The sequence below is a fragment of the Pezoporus occidentalis genome, unplaced genomic scaffold (assembly GCF_034315485.1).
Source record: "Pezoporus occidentalis ecotype Australia unplaced genomic scaffold, CSIRO_AGI_Poc_V1 ctg216, whole genome shotgun sequence".
Lineage (NCBI taxonomy): Eukaryota > Metazoa > Chordata > Aves > Psittaciformes > Psittacidae > Pezoporus > Pezoporus occidentalis.
Window position 1 is genome coordinate 489,570 of NW_026914029.1, and position 17,774 is coordinate 507,343.

At 49.8% G+C, this 17,774-nt stretch overlaps 1 protein-coding gene across 3 annotated transcripts in view; it reads left to right on the forward strand.

Annotated features, from left to right (window-relative positions):
* Nucleotides 1-17,774, forward strand: part of OPCML (opioid binding protein/cell adhesion molecule like) — a 325,783-nt gene that overhangs the window by 53,352 nt on the left and 254,657 nt on the right. Inside the window, exon 1 of one of the 3 annotated variants that reach the window (XM_062619952.1) lies at nt 9,028-9,184. The exons of the other annotated variants lie outside the window; for them this stretch is intronic. Coding sequence (XP_062475936.1) covers nt 9,148-9,184 — 37 coding nt within the window. The 5' untranslated portion in view covers nt 9,028-9,147. Of the gene's footprint in view, nt 1-9,027; nt 9,185-17,774 lie in introns of those variants that run through there. 3 annotated transcript variants of the gene reach the window in all.

Sequence of the window (17,774 nt, forward strand, 5' to 3'; positions counted from 1 at the left end):
TTCACTCAAGCCTTGGACTCCAAATGGAAATGCTCTTTGTAATCTAACGAAGAGCACATGAGAAACCTGGAGAGGGGCTTTGGACAAGGGACGCAGGGACAGGACAAGGGGGAATGGCTTTAACCTGCCAGAGGGGAGATTGAGGTGAGCTCTTAGGCAGTTGGAACTGTCCCTTCCAACCCAAACCATTCCATGGTTCTATGCCTCTCTTCTGTATACCACTCTGAGGTTGCAAGTCGATGCCTTTGCCAGGAGTCTTTATCTTTATAAAGTAGCAATGAGTGGACACTATAATATATTTCACTTTTAATAAGGTATTGCCAGTTGCACACACTCCACAGAGCAATTAGTGTCAGAAGTAGCTAAGCAATGGTGGGGAGCTATAATTTGGCTGTTTACTGGGTTGGAGGATTTATGGGCAGGCACTGGGGAAAGCTGCGGTCACATCTTGGCTTGGAGGTACAAGAAGTGCTGTGCACTGGCTATTGAGAGTCCTCCTCAGTCGTGGCATTCGTGAGAGGCCCAAACAAACCACTACATTGTTTTGGTGGCCCCCCAGCACTAAGGTTTGGGAGGATGTTTCCAAAGCAGGATGCTGAGCCTGCTCAGGTGGGTGGTTACCCAAAATTCAGGCAGGGAGGAGCCTGAATTGCTCTTTGGGGCCTGGAAGGCAGAGCTTTGTGGAAGGTGGGGTCTGAGGTGGTCAAGATGCTCTTTAAGCATCAGACACTGCAAGTCACAAGTATAGAAAGGAGTCCAGCAGTTGGTGGTGCTCTAAATTCAGTGGTTAGTAGCTGAGAAGAGAATTTATCTGGATTCTCCTCCAAATACACACTTTTGGCCTTTATCAGGCTCCATATTCCATTATTTGAGCAACCTGGTCTCCTAGAAGGTGTCCCTGCTCATGGCAGGGGATTGGAACTGGATGATCTTTAAGGTCCTTTCCAACCCAAACCGTTCTATGAGGTTGTCCTAGTTGGGGAAGAGTCACATCCGGATCGAAGGGAGACCCTGGGCTTGGTTGGCACATGGGCATTGTGCTGATGGGGATGGTCAGACAGGATCGGAGAAGGATGTTTTCAAGTCTGGGGAGGCTTTCGTGCATCATTCCAGCCTGTGAAATACCTGGAATATCCAGAGATGATGGGGGAACATAGTGAGCATCATTACTCCATGTGAGAGTAACGCTGGTTTCTATCGTAGGACTTCTTGCTTTAGTTTTAGGGGTTTTTTAGCATTGGAGCGTGTTGGACAAAGAGCTTCAGTGAGCTCAGCCCGGGGAGGTGCTTGTCTCTGCTTCCTTCCCATGAACTGAACAATCCCCTGCTTTTGTCTGGGACTCTCTGATCATCACAGGTTGTACTGTGCAGTAGGAAGGCAGCTTTTATAAAGCCCATCTGCGTGTTGATCTCTCTGCCGAGGCAGTCAGCTAAAGCGATCCTGCCAGAGCCCTCCTACCCAGATCTATCCAGGCTCCTGCTGGTGTTCCAGAGGCTTGGCCCACAGTCTTTGGCTGGGAATAGCTTTGTGGGTGGACAAAAAGCAGTCTCAGTTTAAAGCCGTGGTGTGGATGGAGATGCTGCCGTGCCTATGGGTCCGGATCGTGACGCAGATGCTGCAGGCTGAATCCAACCTGGATCCACAGAGGGGAAACAAACTCGGTTTGTGTCAGATCTGATTTAGGGGGCTCTGAAATCAGCCCATTGGGGGGTGCACGTGGAAGCTCGTGGTTGCTAACAAGCGAGGAGCGATGCCAGGGATGCAGGTGCGTTTTGCATCCCTGGTCCCCTGATACCATCAGCCCTGTGCACCTGAACCTGTCTCTCAGCACCCCGGCCCCTGTGTCACTGTAGTTTCTAGAGGGAGCACAGGCAGTATTCCTGAGCCTGTAGCCCTGCCTGCTCCCCCCTTTCCCACCCCCTGTTTCTCAGTTCAATAAAGTCCCAGTTCCTTGGGTTTGTTCTCCGAATTGAAAGCCTTCCACTTTCACACCTCTGTAATTGGTGCTATCTGTTGAGAGAAACTCTGCAACTCCAGCCCGCCAAGGTCAGGAGGAGCTGAATTGAATTAAAAGGAGCAGAAATTGGTTCAAGGTGGGCAGAGGACCACAGGGAGAACGATGCAATTTCTCTCCTCAAGGCTTCTGATGAGCAGAGTGAGCGGCAGCTTCTCATCTCAGCCCATGGGGGGCTGACATCAGCTCACCCACACCTTAATGCGCACACCGAGGTGGGCACCTCTCGATTGAAAACAAGGAAATGAAAGCCAGCATCTCCTCCTTTTATCTGGACAGCGGGACAGGGCTCTGCTCCTCTGATGCCTTGTCTTGGATGCTGACAACTGTCACTGGAATGACCCTGCAGTGATTAAATGCAGCAAGGAATGGTGTTTTTAATAAAAACCTAAAGCTGCGATACAAGCTGATGGCCAGGAGATTGCAGATGCTGGGAGTTTAATCCTACCTCTAACTCAAAGCCATGTGGAAAACCCTATGTGCTGTAGGACTGAGAGAAGGGAGAGCATCCTGGTGTTTGGATCACGGCTCCTTAGCTCAATCTCTGCTGGTTTAAGCTGGTGTAAAACCAGCGTAACTTAAGCCAGGATGGATTTATAGCCCCGTGGAAGAGCTATGGCTGGAGGGTGTGCTGGGAAGCTGCGTGGCAATAGATGTGATGCTTATAGCTCTTACAGAGCCACTTGGAAATTTTCCCTTTCCTTTTTTTGGCCTTGCCATTGAGAAATGTCTATTTCTGCGCTCACAGAATCTATGAACACTCTTTCTTTAGCTCTGGAAAGTTTGCTTGTCTTGAGGATGCTGTTTCTAGGAGCAGGAGGAGATCCATCTGCTGTGACCTCCCATCCCTGCTCTGCCCTTATCCTTCAGCCCACACAAAGTGTTTCTTGCCATGGCCGGGCTTGGCTTTCTCTTTTGGAGCTCTTCTATGGGATGTATAATTTAGAAGGGATTTGGCCCCGGGTCTTCCCCAGCCCAGCTTAAATGTCCTTGGCTCTTCAGCAATAGAGCCGTGATGGCTTGGGGAGCACTCGGAGCAGAGTGGCTCCGACAGGGTAGCACAGAAAGGGGGAGATGTTTCAAATGGTGACATTTCAAGCAACAAGGGGACAATTTTCCACCCACTTCTGAGCTGGAGCAAAGCCCTCCCAGTCTCTCTTTCACTCCCCAGCTGGGCTGGCACTGGGGATGTGCCATTTATTAGCAGCAGCAGGAAGGCACATGGCCAAGGTAGCCTTGGAGGATGCCCAGCGTGGTACCCCAGCTGTTTGGAGGATGTCCTCAACCCCATTTTCTTCCCTGGGGAACTCACTGCTTGTGGCCTGCTCCCATCCTTGGGCAGGAAAGGAGCCACTGGCACGGATGCAGCCAGCGGCTTGCCCTGTGACATCCCTGGGCCCCAGCTCTTCCTCTCTTGTAATTTATACAAGCACAAGCTGATGTTCCCTTTTAAATTGACAAAGGCAGGGAATGGAGCCTGGGAAGCCCTCTGACCCCAGAGCCCTGGTCCATGAAAATTACAGCGCGTTTCCTCTTGATGTACTTGCAATGGGGAGACGCTGGTTAATTTGCCAGGACTCAGAGGTGACCTGGGTTTAATAAAGAGGATTAATGGATTTGAGCTAAAGGTCTCGGCTGTTTGGAGCTGATAGCCTTCTCCTTCGAAGACACCAGCCTCTTGCAGGGGGATGTGGAGGCAGCTCTCTTCAAGGGACGTGCTGCTGTGTCTGCAGGTGATTTCCTTATGGCTTGATAAGCAAAACCAGGTACCCTGACCCCATCTCCCTGGGCATGGGCAGTGCTGCTGTGATGCTGCTGACCTGCCCTGTCTGCTGCCTGTCATTGCTGCCTCTGGACGTGCTGGTGCTGCCTGTTCCTTCCCTTTCTGCCTTTGGGACACGCGTGCCATCCCTTGTGCTCAGCCTTGTGCTCTAGCTTTGGGGTTTGATGCTGAATGTGGGCTTAGCTAGCTGCATCCTATGGCTGCTTTAGGGTAGGCGATGGCAGCAGTGCCATCAACCAAGGCATCCCTATGGCAGTGCTGATCTTACCAAGCAGGGTTTGTGTTTCATCCCACGTCTGGCACTGCTTCCCACAGGGATTTTCACTCATCCCTGACCTCTCAGGGAGGAGAGGCAGGGATTTAGGGATGGGTGCACCAGGAGGCTCTACAGTGGGAGGGAGATGGTTTAGCTCAGGGGATGGATGCCTGAGCAGTGTCACAACTGGATGTAGGGATTTAGGAAGGATGAAGGTTTGGTGCTTAGGGAGGAAGAGGAGGATGCACAATAAGGTCTGAGGGGTGGCAGGAGCTGCATGAGGGCAGTTTGTCACAGGAGATCCTTGCGGGGAAGTGCCACGTGCTGTTCTCATATGGGTTAAAGTCAGCCCTGCGAGGATGATCCCACTCGCTGTCAAACCCCGTAGCAGGAGTGATAGGCTGCCAGTGGCCGTGATGGGGAGCAGCCTGAGCTGCTGCAAACCCTTCTCCTCTGCCTTCTCTCTTAATGTTCCTAGTGCTCAGAGAGCAATCAACTTGCCCTTCAGGTCTTTTTTGGGTCGGATGGGAAAGATGCCCTGACTGAAACCCATTTATTGAGGAGAGAATGTGCAATGAAATTACAAGCTGTAGCTCTTACCAGCTCCTGGCTTCTGCCTTGTCTTTTTCTTATCCAGCAGCATACCTCATCTTAGGAAGCATTATTCTCATTAAAATCCCTTTTCTCTCTTTTCAGAGGGACTAGGTAAGCAAACAGCAGTTCATCCTTTGCCAAGCACAGGTAGAAGTGTTCAACAAGAGATACCAGAGTGGAGCTGGGTCATCTCTAACCCATTATTTCTCTCTCTTGGGGCGGACAGTGCCGTCTCTTACCTTTGGTGCTCACCAGGGAAAGCCAAATGGAGGATTTCCATGCAGAGCTGAGCATGAGGTCAAAGCTGAAGGCATTTGCATCCTCCTCCTAATGAATCCCACTGCCCTTTAGGACAGGAAGGGAAAGTATTCAATGTATTGTGGAGAAATTAAGTACAGGAGCCTGAAAGAATGATTCAGCAAATGCACTTGAATGTGATGCTGTTATAATGGATCCTGATGTGCTGCTGGATCACTGCTCCAGGAGGGAGTTTGAAGGGATGTGTGTGGCCACACAAACCCCAAGCATCATCAGGAATGAAATAAGATTTGGTCCATCCAAGCATGTGCTTTGGTTACTTCAGGCTCATGTTGGCTGCTTGATTTTGCCTGAGCACTGTCGCTCCTGAGGAATTTTTAAACAAGCCGATTTTGAAGGTGCTGATGAAATGAAGGAAATCTAATAAAAAGAAGGGAATTGCGAGTTTGCTGTCATTAAATCTCTTGTGCTGCTTCTCCTAAGCAGCCCCCACAGAGCTCGGTGCAATAGCCTGTCTGGCAAATCATCTTTAATGCTCACAAGTGGCCAGGACGTGGGGTTTGTCTCACGCCTGCTTCCTCCCGCAGCCTGGCAGAAAGCAGCATCACCTCCATCCTCATCCTCAGGAGGACTGAGGGCTGCGTCCCTGCCTGCTGTGCTGAGGCTTTGCTGATGTGACATTAGAGATCTGGCTAATGGCCTTTTGCTGCCTTCCTTTATCCGCAGGGCTGGGGACCAGATTTAGCTGTGCAGCAGTGAGGTGAAGCAGCTATTTTGGTCACCAACAGCATGCAAAGAGGAGTGCTTCAGCCTCACAGCCGCTTCCCAAGGCTGCTTTCCCGGGAATGCTATGGTTTGGGATGAAAAAAAGCCTCTTTACAGTCAGGTCAGGCTCTTTCCTTGGAGCTGAGCCCTGCACTGAGCCCTCCTCACCCCACCACGACCTGGGGACCCCTGCTATGTGCAGCGGGGTCTTGCCAATGAATCAGGCTGCAGCAGAGCTGCTGCTTTAATGCATTCAACCCACATTGTCTCCTGCCTGTAATTTATACCTGAGGTTGTCATGTATTATTTAGCTCAGTGCTGGAGATTAGAAATGCAGTTGGTGGGAAGGAGCATCCCCGGCTCGTATGGGAAGTGAATGGAGCAGCTCCATAGTTTGGCCCTTTATCCATGGCTTTTCCCAGGAGAACTCTGATCCTGGGCATCAAGCTGCTGTTCAGCCCTGCAGGAGGAGACCCCGCTGCAATATATTGATGTTATTTTTGTCCTTGCGTTTGAATTCTTTGCCTTTTACAAAAACTTTTTCATCCTAAGAAGTTTTGGGCTGCTTTAGCACTGTGTGACCGCAAAGAGGGGAGAAAAGGCCAGCTTCCAGGAGAAGAGCAACCTGTGGGCACGGTGAAGAATGTGCAAATCCCATTCCCAGGGTCTGAGCAGGTTTTGATGTTGATTTTATATATACAGTGGGAATAGAAATCAGAAGCATTCAAAAATCACCTTTTTCTAGCAGGAAAAACAGGTTGGGAGCAGGAGTCGGGGTTGTGGTGAGCGTGGAAAGAAAGGGAGAGATCCCCAAGGAATTTCCTCTGTGGGTTGCCCAGATTTCCAAGTTTTTCTTTCAAGACTCCAGCATCCCATGCACAAAACCAGCCCAATCTCTCCATGGAACTGATGCCTTTTAACCAAAGTTGGTTTTCATCACACACGTCCCACAAAACATCCTTTTCCAGCCCAAACTGGGTATTCCCCACCACTTTTGCTCTGAAATCCAAGGGATCCCTCAGGCTGTGTCCCTGATGCTGTGACCTTTTCCCATGGCTTTTCCCATCCCTCGCAGCCTCTTTCCCCCCAATGCCAATAAAGGCAAACAAAAATTAAATCTATAATTATCATTACTAATTCCACTTAATTAGTCACAAGCCAGCAGCCAAATTGGCTTTCTCATAATTATCAGATAAGCAGTAAGCACATCTCATAGATTATAATTAACACTACTTAATTAAAATCTAATATACAGACACCCTTTCCTCAACATATGCCTAATGGGGTTCATAGAGGGTACGTGAAGTCTCCATCCCCATTGCTCCCCCTAAAGTTGCCTTGGATGCCGCTTTGGCGTTGAGTTTGGGATGCTCTTCCTTGCTTTCAGACACTTGGGCTTGGAGAAAGGCATCTTGCTGCTGCATTCACACGAGATACTTCCCCAACTTTACTGTTGTAGAGCCTTAATATTGTTATTGCTCCAGCTGTGACCCTGCCATAATCCCTGTCTACGCTGGGCTCTGCAATAATAAAGCAGCTTGAATAAATTACACTTTCCAAGGCAAAGGCTGGATTTTGGTGCTGGGCTCTGGGTATTGATGGCTCTCTTATTTCCTCCTCCTTTTCCTGACTGGGGTCAGGGGGGGCTCTGAGTTTGCAACGAAGCTTTATGCATGAGGGGAAGGAACTCACCCCCTTGCTTGCACCCTCCTTGGCCATTTATAGCCTTGTAAAAGGCTCTCACTGGCCCCATTCCCCTGGGTGTTGCAGCACCCACATGCAAGGAAGACCTTGGTCCCCTCCAGGGCTTGGCTGGGGGTTGAGCATCAACCAGTGCACTGGGGGAGCTTTTAATTCTTCTTTCCCTGCGTTTGATGGATGCAAATGCCTGTGGATGGAGAAGCAGGGGCTGAGCTGGGGAGTCTGAGCATCCTAAGGGCCACCAAGGCTTTGGTGTCCCTTTGCGGATGGCACGATGAGGTGAACTGGGAGCAGTGCTGCCGTTGTCTGACCTTGGGGTGATAACTCCATCCTGTTCCTGGTTTGCTGCCTATTTGGCTGACTGGGAAAAACGGAAACTCCTGATAGTGCTGATTATTAATGAGATCATTTGCCTGCCAGTTTTTTGCTGAGCTAATATCTGACTGGTGAGTTGATTCACTGTGGGAGATTTAGGAAATGTGATTTCCGTCTCAGAGATGCTGAGCTGAGCTCCTTGAAGCCGGGAGGGAGGGAGGGAAGCTCCTTCTCCAGGAATTGGTGCCAGCAACACCTCCTGGTTGTGATGCCAGGAATGGAGACCCCTTCTCTATGCAGGGCAAGAAATGGAGCATCACCGTTGCAAACACTGGTCCTTGGGGATGAGGAACATCCAGGTTTGGAGCACCAAGGCTGTGGGTGATGGAAGGGCAACCCAGTGCCTGTGATGCGAGCTCATCTGGAAAGGCTGTAGCAAGTAAGAGCTTGGCACGTGTCGTGGTGTCAGGGGAGGATTTGCGGATTAGAGATGTGTAATTGTATGTAGTGCATGACAAAACAAAATAAGTGGTAAAAGGAACTCAGTTGTATTAAGAATTCAGAGCAAGTGTTAAGCTTTTTTACGTGAAGGAGAAGGAAAAAAAAGGTCTGCAAAATCCCTTTTCCCTTCTGCAGCCTTGGCTCCATGTGCTCCTGCTCCTGGCTGCAGGTGATGGAGGATGAGGGATGCTCGTTGTCCATAGGAGACAGAAGAAGGACTGACCACTCCTGAAAGCTTTCCCTCCCCAGGTTCTAGACCTGAATGGATTTGCTGATGGGGTCCAAAGGCAGTTGCAGGACTCTCTGGTCCATCCCATCCCTGCCATGCCGTCGAGCATCTTGCTTGTGAGCTCTGCACTAGACCGTGCGAGGCAGCTGTATGCTTTTTTTTCCCATAGGGATTTCTTGCCATCATAAGATCTTCCCAGATTAAGTAAATAATTTCACATTAGCTTAATTAAGTCTAATAGACTCATTAGTTCACTCTTTGCGCATGTTCCCAAGGGGAGATGGCCGGGAACCGTGAAGAGCTGCTGCAGAGAAATCCATCTTGGAGGCAGGAACCAGGAGCAGGCAGCTGGGCTCCTGGTTGAAGGGTGGCTCCAGGAGGTGCAGGAGTTAAAAGCTGACATCCCTGTGCTGTAGCTTGAATCATGGACATGGTTTTCCTGCCCCCACACGGGCTGGCTGGAGGCTCAAGCGTGGCCACCCGTGTTCCAGACCATCCTGGCATGTCACAATAGCCTCTGTGTGCTTGGGGATACCTTGAACTGCTTTGACCGTGGTAGCTCCATGAGACCAGTTTAGCAGCCCCATGAGGTCTGTGTAGTGATGCTTTGCCAGCCCTTTAGTTATTTCTCCTTGATGCTGGCTCCTTGAAACTAAGAGGCTTCTAAGCTCACCGTGATCAGAAGAATGAAGTACTGATCTGATGGGGTGAATGATCCTTCTGCCTGCTGCATGGGAGGGCAGGAGCAGATTCTGGATGGAGTGACTGGTAAGGACAGGTGTTGAGCAGATGTTTGGGGAAAACAGATGGTGATGGGGAAGGGAAAGAGCTGATGGAGGCTAAAATAGACGTGTGTGTGCAGGTGCTTGCCAGGGGAGAGGTGGAAGCATTGGAGGAATGTGGCTTTTCTGTTCCCTGCTTTCCTGGTGGCGCATGGTAGTGAATTCCACTGCAATGCACAGGACATTTTTGTCTGCATTTTAAAGTTACATCAAGGGCATTGAGAGCATATGGATAGATGACCCCTTCTTCCATTTGCATAAATCTAAATAAAACCAAATAAGATTGAGAGAGGAAGGCAGGGACCTGCAAATCTCTTCATTCTAGTGGCGTGTTCCTATCTCCTGCACACAATGCTGAGGAGCAGGAAGCACAGAAGAGGGACGTAGACATCTGGTTTCCCTTTCAGAAGTGTTGCCTGTTCTTTATTTATAAAGAAATGATTGTATTTAAAGCCAATACTCAATCTCTTGTAGCAGCAGAAGAGCAGAGATGGGTGGAGAGATTAGAGGGAAGTGGCTTATGCATATAAATGGGAGTTAATTTTCTTGACTCTTTGGAGAAGTGAAACTTTGCTTTGAGCTCTGGGGCTCTTAGGGGTGTTTTGCCTTCAAAAGCAGTGGGATGAATACTTGGCCTGGTCAGAGGGATGCTGTGTTGTGGTGTGCTAGGGACCATCACCTCTCCTGCATGGCAGAGGGCCAGGATGTAGCCCAGGGTCCAACAGAAAGCCATAGAAGGAGGGAAATGCTGTTCCACTCGTGGTTTTGAGGCTTGTTCCTCCAGATCTCATCCCCTGAGCATGTCTCCTTACCCCATAGCACAGCCCCTGGCTGCGCATCACCTCCAGCGGGGATGGGAATGGGAAGAGAATAGATTGAAATGCTAAATACACCCAGCTGGAGCTGGTGGAAACCTAGAGGAGAACAACGCAATGTTTCTTTTGTTTTGTCTTATTGCACAAGAAAAAAATCTTCCCAGCCCAAACTGTCACTTTGGAGATAATTTGTGGCTGAGGATTTCAACACCCACTCCAATGATATTTTATTCTGACCCTAAACAAAATCAATAGCTTTTTTTTTGCCTCCTCCTTTTTCTTCTTCCTCGAGAAAACAGTATTTTTCAGCTCAGTGGAAGAAGAAAATAGATTCTGCCCAGTGTTGTTAAAAAAGATGGTATAACCACTGTCTCTGGAAGTGTAAAAAGTACATGATCTAATATGTCTGAAGCAATTTTGAAAGGCTGCTTTATTTAAGGTAATGGAGAAGCAGCAGTAAACCTCATAATCTTCCTGGATAAAGAGTGCAGCAGGAGGGTTCAGAGCTGCACAGTTCTGCCCTGCCTGCTGCTGTTCACCTTGCTGAGGTGGGGTTCGGTGCTGGATGGAGCATAGGGAGGTGCTGGTACCCACCAGAGCATGGTTACGCTGGAGGGATTGGATGCTTTGGGGTCTTTAAAGCTCTTGTAGAGGGAAGGGGACTCTGGGATGCAGGAGCATCTCTGGGGGACTTAAGGGAGCCGGGATGGGTGTCCCTGGCACATCGTTTCCAATTCCCAAGCTCTGGAAGCAGAAGCCTTCAACAGTGTTGTTGCGCTTCTTGGGAATTACAGCAAATCTTGTTTGTCAGAGGAAGCTGATGAATTTCCAGCTAAATTATAAATTATTTTCTATAAATTATGGATGCATTTTCTCTGTTAGGAGTTGAGGCTCTGATCAAAAAGTTTCCAAGTGTGCTCTCTCCCCGCTTCCTCAAACTCAGATCTGTGCGCTTTGGCTCCTGATTTGCTTTGATTTTGATGAATTTTTTACTCCCCCCCCGAAACAAATCCTTTGTTTGTTCTTGACGGGCACCAAGGGATAAAACTTCTGAAACCCAGCTCAAACGCTTCACTTGCAATCAGGGTGAGCACTAAGAGGGTGCTCTGTGTCAGCGCTTGGAGAGGGAAGAAGAGGAGGAAAAGGGAGGACGGAGGGAGCTGGTGCTAGGTGGGTTTGACATATACCACTCCCTATTCTGAGGTTGAAAGCAGTTTCTTGAAGGTCTTCCCAAAGGTCTGAGGTTGAAATGCATTGAAGAAACAAGATCCAACAAGTGATGCCACCCTTGGGGTGTTTGCATCCTCCTGTCTCTATGCCCAAGCTTCCAGGGTTTACACCCTGCTCAGGTGTAGGTAAGGACCCAGTTCCTTACAGACACCTAAGACTGGTGCCCAGCAGCACATCGCTGGACCGGATAAAAGGGACTCTATTAGCCTTCCCTTGTGCGGATGACAGGGGCAATCACTCTTGTAGATGTTTAATTAAAATGTTTAATTAAGCACACTTCGAGCAGGCAGCAAAGTTAACAGTGATCCTGGCTGAGTCCCCAGACTTGGAGTTAGTGAAGGTGGGGGGGCCGAAGAGGAGGAGGTGAGCACAGAGGAGATGCATTAGGCTGCTCCTCGGTAATGTTACAGGTCTCCTGCTAAGAGCAGGAAGGGCAGAAGACAGCAGTGACGTGTGTGTGTGTGTGCTGGCTATTGATTCCTCTCTGGTGTATAGAGGCGAGTTGGGGCTTCCTTGCATCTCCTGCTGGTTCTTTGCCTTTTTATTGGCTGAGGTGCGCTCCCAGGTCCTTGTGGGTTTGGACTCTTTTTACCCATTGCAATGGAAGCACAAGTCTTCCATGGGAGTACATCCATCGCTTTAAAAACAGCCTCAGAAACTAGTTCCTGAAATAGCCCGTGGGGAAGGAAGGAGGGAAGGAAAAATCAGTGCAATGTACAGCCTTTCTCCAGGGAGCAATTACCAGGCTGAGAGGAAGCTATCGGTGCTCCACTCCCTTAAGCCGCCTTTCCATGTGTGTGCATCCTCAGCACCTCCCTTCCTGCTGCTCCCCCAGCAGCAGGTAGAGGAGGAACCCCTCCAGAAACATCCCATGAAAGCATGGAGCCGAAACGAACACTACAGGGTTCAAATGGGGAAGTTCAGGTTAGATATAAGGGAAAAGCTCTTCCCTGTGAGGGTGCTGAGGCACTGGCACAGGGTGCCCAGAGAAGCTGTGGCTGCCCCATCCCTGGCTGTGCTCAAGGCCAGACTAATGGGGCTTGGAGCAACCTGGCCCAATGGAGGGTGTCTCTGCCCATGGCAGGGGGTTGGAACTGGATGAGCTTTAAGGTCCCTTCCGACCCAAACTGGTCTATGAGAAGCTGAGATTACATGGGAATAGGAGGAGCAAGAGGACCAGAGTTACCAGCTAGAGAGCGATATGGTCTTGTTATCCAGTTAACACCATGTGGAGCTGAGCAATATTTAGCCCTGGCTAGCAGGAGCCCCAGGGTGAGTAGCTGAGGGTTTGAAGAGCCAGGGCTGAGAATGCCAACCACTGTCCCCAGTTCCCTGGTTAACATCTGTGCCGAGGTCAGCCTTACTCCATCTCCGAGTCGGGCTCCTCTGCTTCCCCTCTCTGCTGACGTGTTTATTTCTCTGATTAATGAACTCTGCAAATTAACCTCCACGCTGCTCTATAATTGCTATTAAAGCTTCAAAAATCACTTAAGCGTTCCCAACGCTGCCGAGCCCATGCTGGTTGGCTGGGGGTGCCAGGGTGCTGCACTGATTGCGGGGAGATGGAGCCCATCTCCTGACCTCCACGTTGACAATTAATTATGGTGTTCAGCACCCAAATTACCCCCGGTGTCCACGTGCTCAGCTTTATCTCTCTGCACACACGAGCTTGGCTTTTAATTAAAGGGCCTTCAAATTAAATGAAAACAAATTCAATTATTGCCTCTTCTTGGAACAGCTCGCTGCAGACTCCTGACGAGCCTTCGATGGAGAACCTGGGGAGCGCTGGTCTCCCATAATCCAGTCGAGCTAAATTTGTCTGCTCTGCTGTTTTCCTTATCATCAGTTGAGCTGTTCTCTTGCCACAGGGTCAGACATGGGTTTGATTTGCAGAGGAAGCTGAGTTTTAAAGGTTATTGCCTTCTTCATCTTCATAGTTCACTTCAAGGAGAAGATGCTCTTGCATGCGGTGGAGGGGTGGGACCGTCATCATTAGTCTTCATTTGGGCTGCAGTGGAAGGTAGGAGACCACAAAATGAGGGTTGGTGCTGGATACCTGACTGCCAGGCAGCTGGTCCCTCACCCAAGGGGACTGTAGTGTTCAGAGCTGTATGTTCAAGTGTGGACTCCTCCAAACCCGTAAAGGTCTTCTCAAAGGGGAAAGTGTCGTATAGAAACGAAGGCAAAAATCTTCCAGGAGCTTCGCTGTGACTTCCATTACTGTAGCAGAGAAAGCATCACGAGTCAGTGTTATTGCTGATGGCCAAAAATAAGTGGCTGAGAAGGTTTCACAGCAGGTGGACACACTGGGAGAGCTTGGCTTGAACAGGAGCTCTTGGCGGGAGGTCAGCTTAGGTTAACCCAAATAGTGCCTTTGAACACCAAGGTGCCTTTTTAAGTGATGTGCTTGCCTTCCACTTCCATCTGCAGCCATCCAGGCAGGGTTTCTTTGCTAGAAAAGCATCTTATCTGTTCCACATGCTAGTGATCCCCTAAAAAGTCCTTGTTCATCTCCCTTGGGAAGGAGAGAAAGCAAATGTGGCTCTGGCACTGCTCTTCCGAGTCATTTTGGTCCTAGTTATTATTTTCCTCTCTTTGTGGAGTCTGTGCTATCATCTGTGCTGGCAGGAGCTGGCACGAGGGACTAGCTGATGCAGAGGGAGAAACCAAAGTCATCAAAACCCAGAATGATAATGAAGGTCTGGGGTAAGGCTCTCTGGTCTTGTCCATGAGCAAAAGCTCCACAGCATTTTGCCAAGCAGCATCGGTGGATGATCAGCCTCATTAGCTTCACCTATGGAAAACCATTCCCTGGTTGGCAGGGAAGGACGCAGAGGGATGCTCTGCCAGCGTGGTTCAAAAAGCTTTCCAGAGCAGCCAAACTCCTCCTAAGCCCTCCTGCTGTGCCGAGCCTCTCTGTCTGCTGCTCTGGATGGTAATAACACGAGATGATATTGCTCTTTAAAAGGCCGCAGTGATCTCCCTTTATTCTGCTTGCAGCCAAGCACCACTGCCTTGCAGTGATTGAAGGTTAGGCTGCCGTGACCGCCTGCTCCCGCCTCCAGGGCAGCCTGCCTGCTCCCAGTACCAGCTTTCCCCTTCATCTGGTCTCCACTAGGAAGCTTCCCCTGCCTCTGTTGCTCACGGCTACACTATCTGCTCTCTCATCATCACGGTGACATCTCTTTCCCCAGCTCTGTGCAGGACGCGGATGGAGGGTGGCAGCCTCTGCTTCCCATCCCAAGTGGGCTGCACGTTGGGAAGTGGGATGCTTCCTGGAATCCAGCCTCAGCTTGGGATAGGGAGCATCCTGCAGCACCTCCTTAGAGGTTTCCTCCTTAGAGGAAAAGCAAGTTTTGCTTCTCTCACCCAGCTCTCTTGCCTCTGACCAGTGTGCACGAGGTGGCTTTGTAATGGAGGCAGGCTCTGGCTGGCTTCCCCCCCCTGGAATGCTGATAGCGAGCTGCAAAGAAGAGGGCAATGCCTGTAAATAACCTTGAACCATACACAGGATCTGTGCTGCCATGGCAAGGGGAGGAGAGGGGAGCAGAGCATGTGGAAAGGGGCGATCCAAAAGCACGGAGAAAGGAAAGGTTAATAGGGATGGGAGGAACGGTGAGGCAGATGGCTGCACTGCAGGGAGCAAGCACTGGAGACTGGAGCAAAGTCATCTCACTTGCCCGTGGGGTGCCTGGGCTGGGTGAGCTGGCTCTGGTGGCATTTCATTTATGGCTGGACTCTGTGTCCCGCAGCTTGGTCACCTCCCTGGGGCAGCAGCAGAGCTGGTGCCTCTGGGCCAAGGAGCAGAGCGGGTTTCAAAGCCAGGCATTGCTTTGTGGTTTCATTTTGTGTTTCCCTATTGCTACCAGCCAGTGTTTGGGCCATTATTAGTTTAGAGCAGTCGTGGAGGATTTTCTGCTTCAGTTCCCGAGTTCCCCCTTTGCTGCACAAGCACTCTGGTGGGAATCTGATTTTCCCTGCGATGCTCCCGCAGACGCTGAGATGTCAGCTGGGGTATCACAACGGATGTCTCTTCCCCATCAAAACCATCTGGAGTGCTTTAATAACATGGGGTGAGATCCCAAAGTAATGCTCCTGTTGCAGCCCAGGATTAAGACAGGAAGTCAGGGCTTGTGTCCGAGGGAATCGGCATCTTTCCGTCAGTGGACCTCAAGGCACGTTAATCCTCTCTGCTCGCCTGTGAGGCACAGCAGGATTAGAATCCTCGGGATGCAGCTTGGGGAGAATAGGAACAAGGGGAAAAATCACTTGTCTGAAGCTGAGTGGTCAGAGAGGAGCCGACTTCCATCAGCTCCATGCCAGCCCTTTGCTGTTCATTAAATACATGTAAAGAACACACTGTGCTGAGCATTGAAGGGCTGTGTGCTGGGAAGCCCACCAGTGTTGGTGCAGCCTGGGATGTGGCAGAGGGGTTTTATCAGCCTTTTGTCACCTGGAGGTTTGCAGTGCATGGAGGAAGCACCAAAGCCTGAGCCCAGGTTTGACTGCAGGAGGAGTTATTAGGCATTTTGGAAAGGGTTTGTTTTGGGCATGTGTTTGCCTTGAGAGGGTCATTACCGAGCGTGAGCCCCTACTTTGCAGTGCAGTGATGGCAAAGTATGGTTTATAGGCCTAATGGAGCAAATTTATCACTGGAGCAAGGAGGTGTGACTCTACTCAAGCCACAGAATTGTCCCCCTGTTTCTGCAGCCTGCTGGTTTTCCTTTCCCCCTCTTTCCTTCCCCATCCATCACCATTCAGGGCTTGCCGCAGTGATTTCCCCAAAGTCATCTACCCCGAGGCTGTGCCATTAACTCACTGGCTTCCGTGTGATAGGTTTGTTTGTTCTTGGAAAGCTATAAATACTGCTGAAATAATGGCCTAGAGGATGAAGCCGGGCCTTTTTGGGGTGTCTGAGTTCCAGGAGGGTGAAAGCTACTTAAAGAATTAAACACATAGCAGAGATGGCTTCATGGTGTGGAAGGAATGAGGGTATTGGGCAGGGGGTTGCCTTGCTCTCCATCACACACCTCACTCCTCCAACTCCAGCTTGTTTTGCTCTGCTGCAGCATCCTAGCTGGTGTCTGCATCCCATCCTGTATCCTGAGCATCCCGTACCCCAGCAAAGCAGGTTAGGGATGGGAGTATACTAAGGAGGAAGTTTTAGTGGTTGCAATATGTAATTTGGTTATCATTTGGTATTCTACCAGAAGAGAGTCTCTTGTTGGTTTATTGGGTTTTTATTGGTTTTTTTTGTTCTGTGTGTGTTTACATCTATGAAAAGTGTTATTGGGATGAGGGCACAGCTTGTTTGAAGCCAGCTCAGCTTCTGTGACTGTAATATACACCTGATTTTGTTAATTAAATCGCTACAACATGAACCATTAATCTCTGGGGCAAGATGCTGCTGGCTGGCTGGCATTTGTGTGGTGCAATGTGGCTATGTGCAGGGTATCTCAGGAGCTTTCTGACCTTTAGAAGTGGTGGATCAAAAGATTAAACAAGGGTTTCTGTTAAAAATGAAGCATTATTGGTCTGTGGGTGCAAATAAATGCTGTGGATGGGGGATGCTGGAGGGTAGCCTGCATTTAGTATGGGTGTCCTTATCCCAGCAGTAACAAGCACCCTCTTTCTATTGAAGATGCTCTCTCAGAGATTAGAAGCAAAGATCACTTGGTTTATCTCCTCAACCCTGCACTGCAGGTAGAGCAGATATCTCATGGGAGCTGGCTGTGTGGGTTGCTTTGGCTGGACTCTCTGTGAATGTTGATGGTGGATGCATGCGAAAGGGAAAATGAAGATGAGGTTACGACCAGGTTTCAAATGGAAAACAGCCTGAATTCCCTGGGTATTCATGGTGGAATATCTGATGGGCTGAGGAAGGGTTGTGCTGCTCATGCCACGGGGATTCCAAGAGATCTGGAGGATCTGCAGACCCTGAGGTCAGGTAAAGATATGTGTTGGTGTACTTGTGAAGTGCTGCTCTTGGCCTCCCCTTGCCACCTAATGGCTCTTTCTGCTGAGGACAGAACAGCTTGCTTGGGAGTGAGAAATAATTTGTGAACCCAGAGGATGACACACGAGAACGTGGGTGGAAAAAGCTGATTTTTGGCTTCTTCCTGCCAACTAACTCTTTTCCCCATCCAGAAAGCAGAAGCTTATTGTAATTTCCAGCCATCTGCATCCCTTGCTTTATTAGAACAAGTGAACACAAGATGGACAGGTCAGTGGTGTGCCTTTGCCTTGGTTGGAGCAGCACGGCTCTGAAGGCATTTTTGCTGTCAGAGACAGTGATTATACAAGGAATTCTGCTTTTCCCATCCTCCCAAGAAGCTGGCACCATAGGCTGCAGCTGTGTAGTGAAGCAGGGAAGAAAGAGAGATAAGATGAAGCGAGAGTGGCAGCCGGGATTGGGTTAGACCTGTAATAGAGTATCTTCCTTGAAAGAGGCTGTTACTGAAAATCGTTGGCTATTATAATGCACCCAGAGGAGAAGTGAGGCAGTGGGTATGGCATAACTTTGCGTGGGGA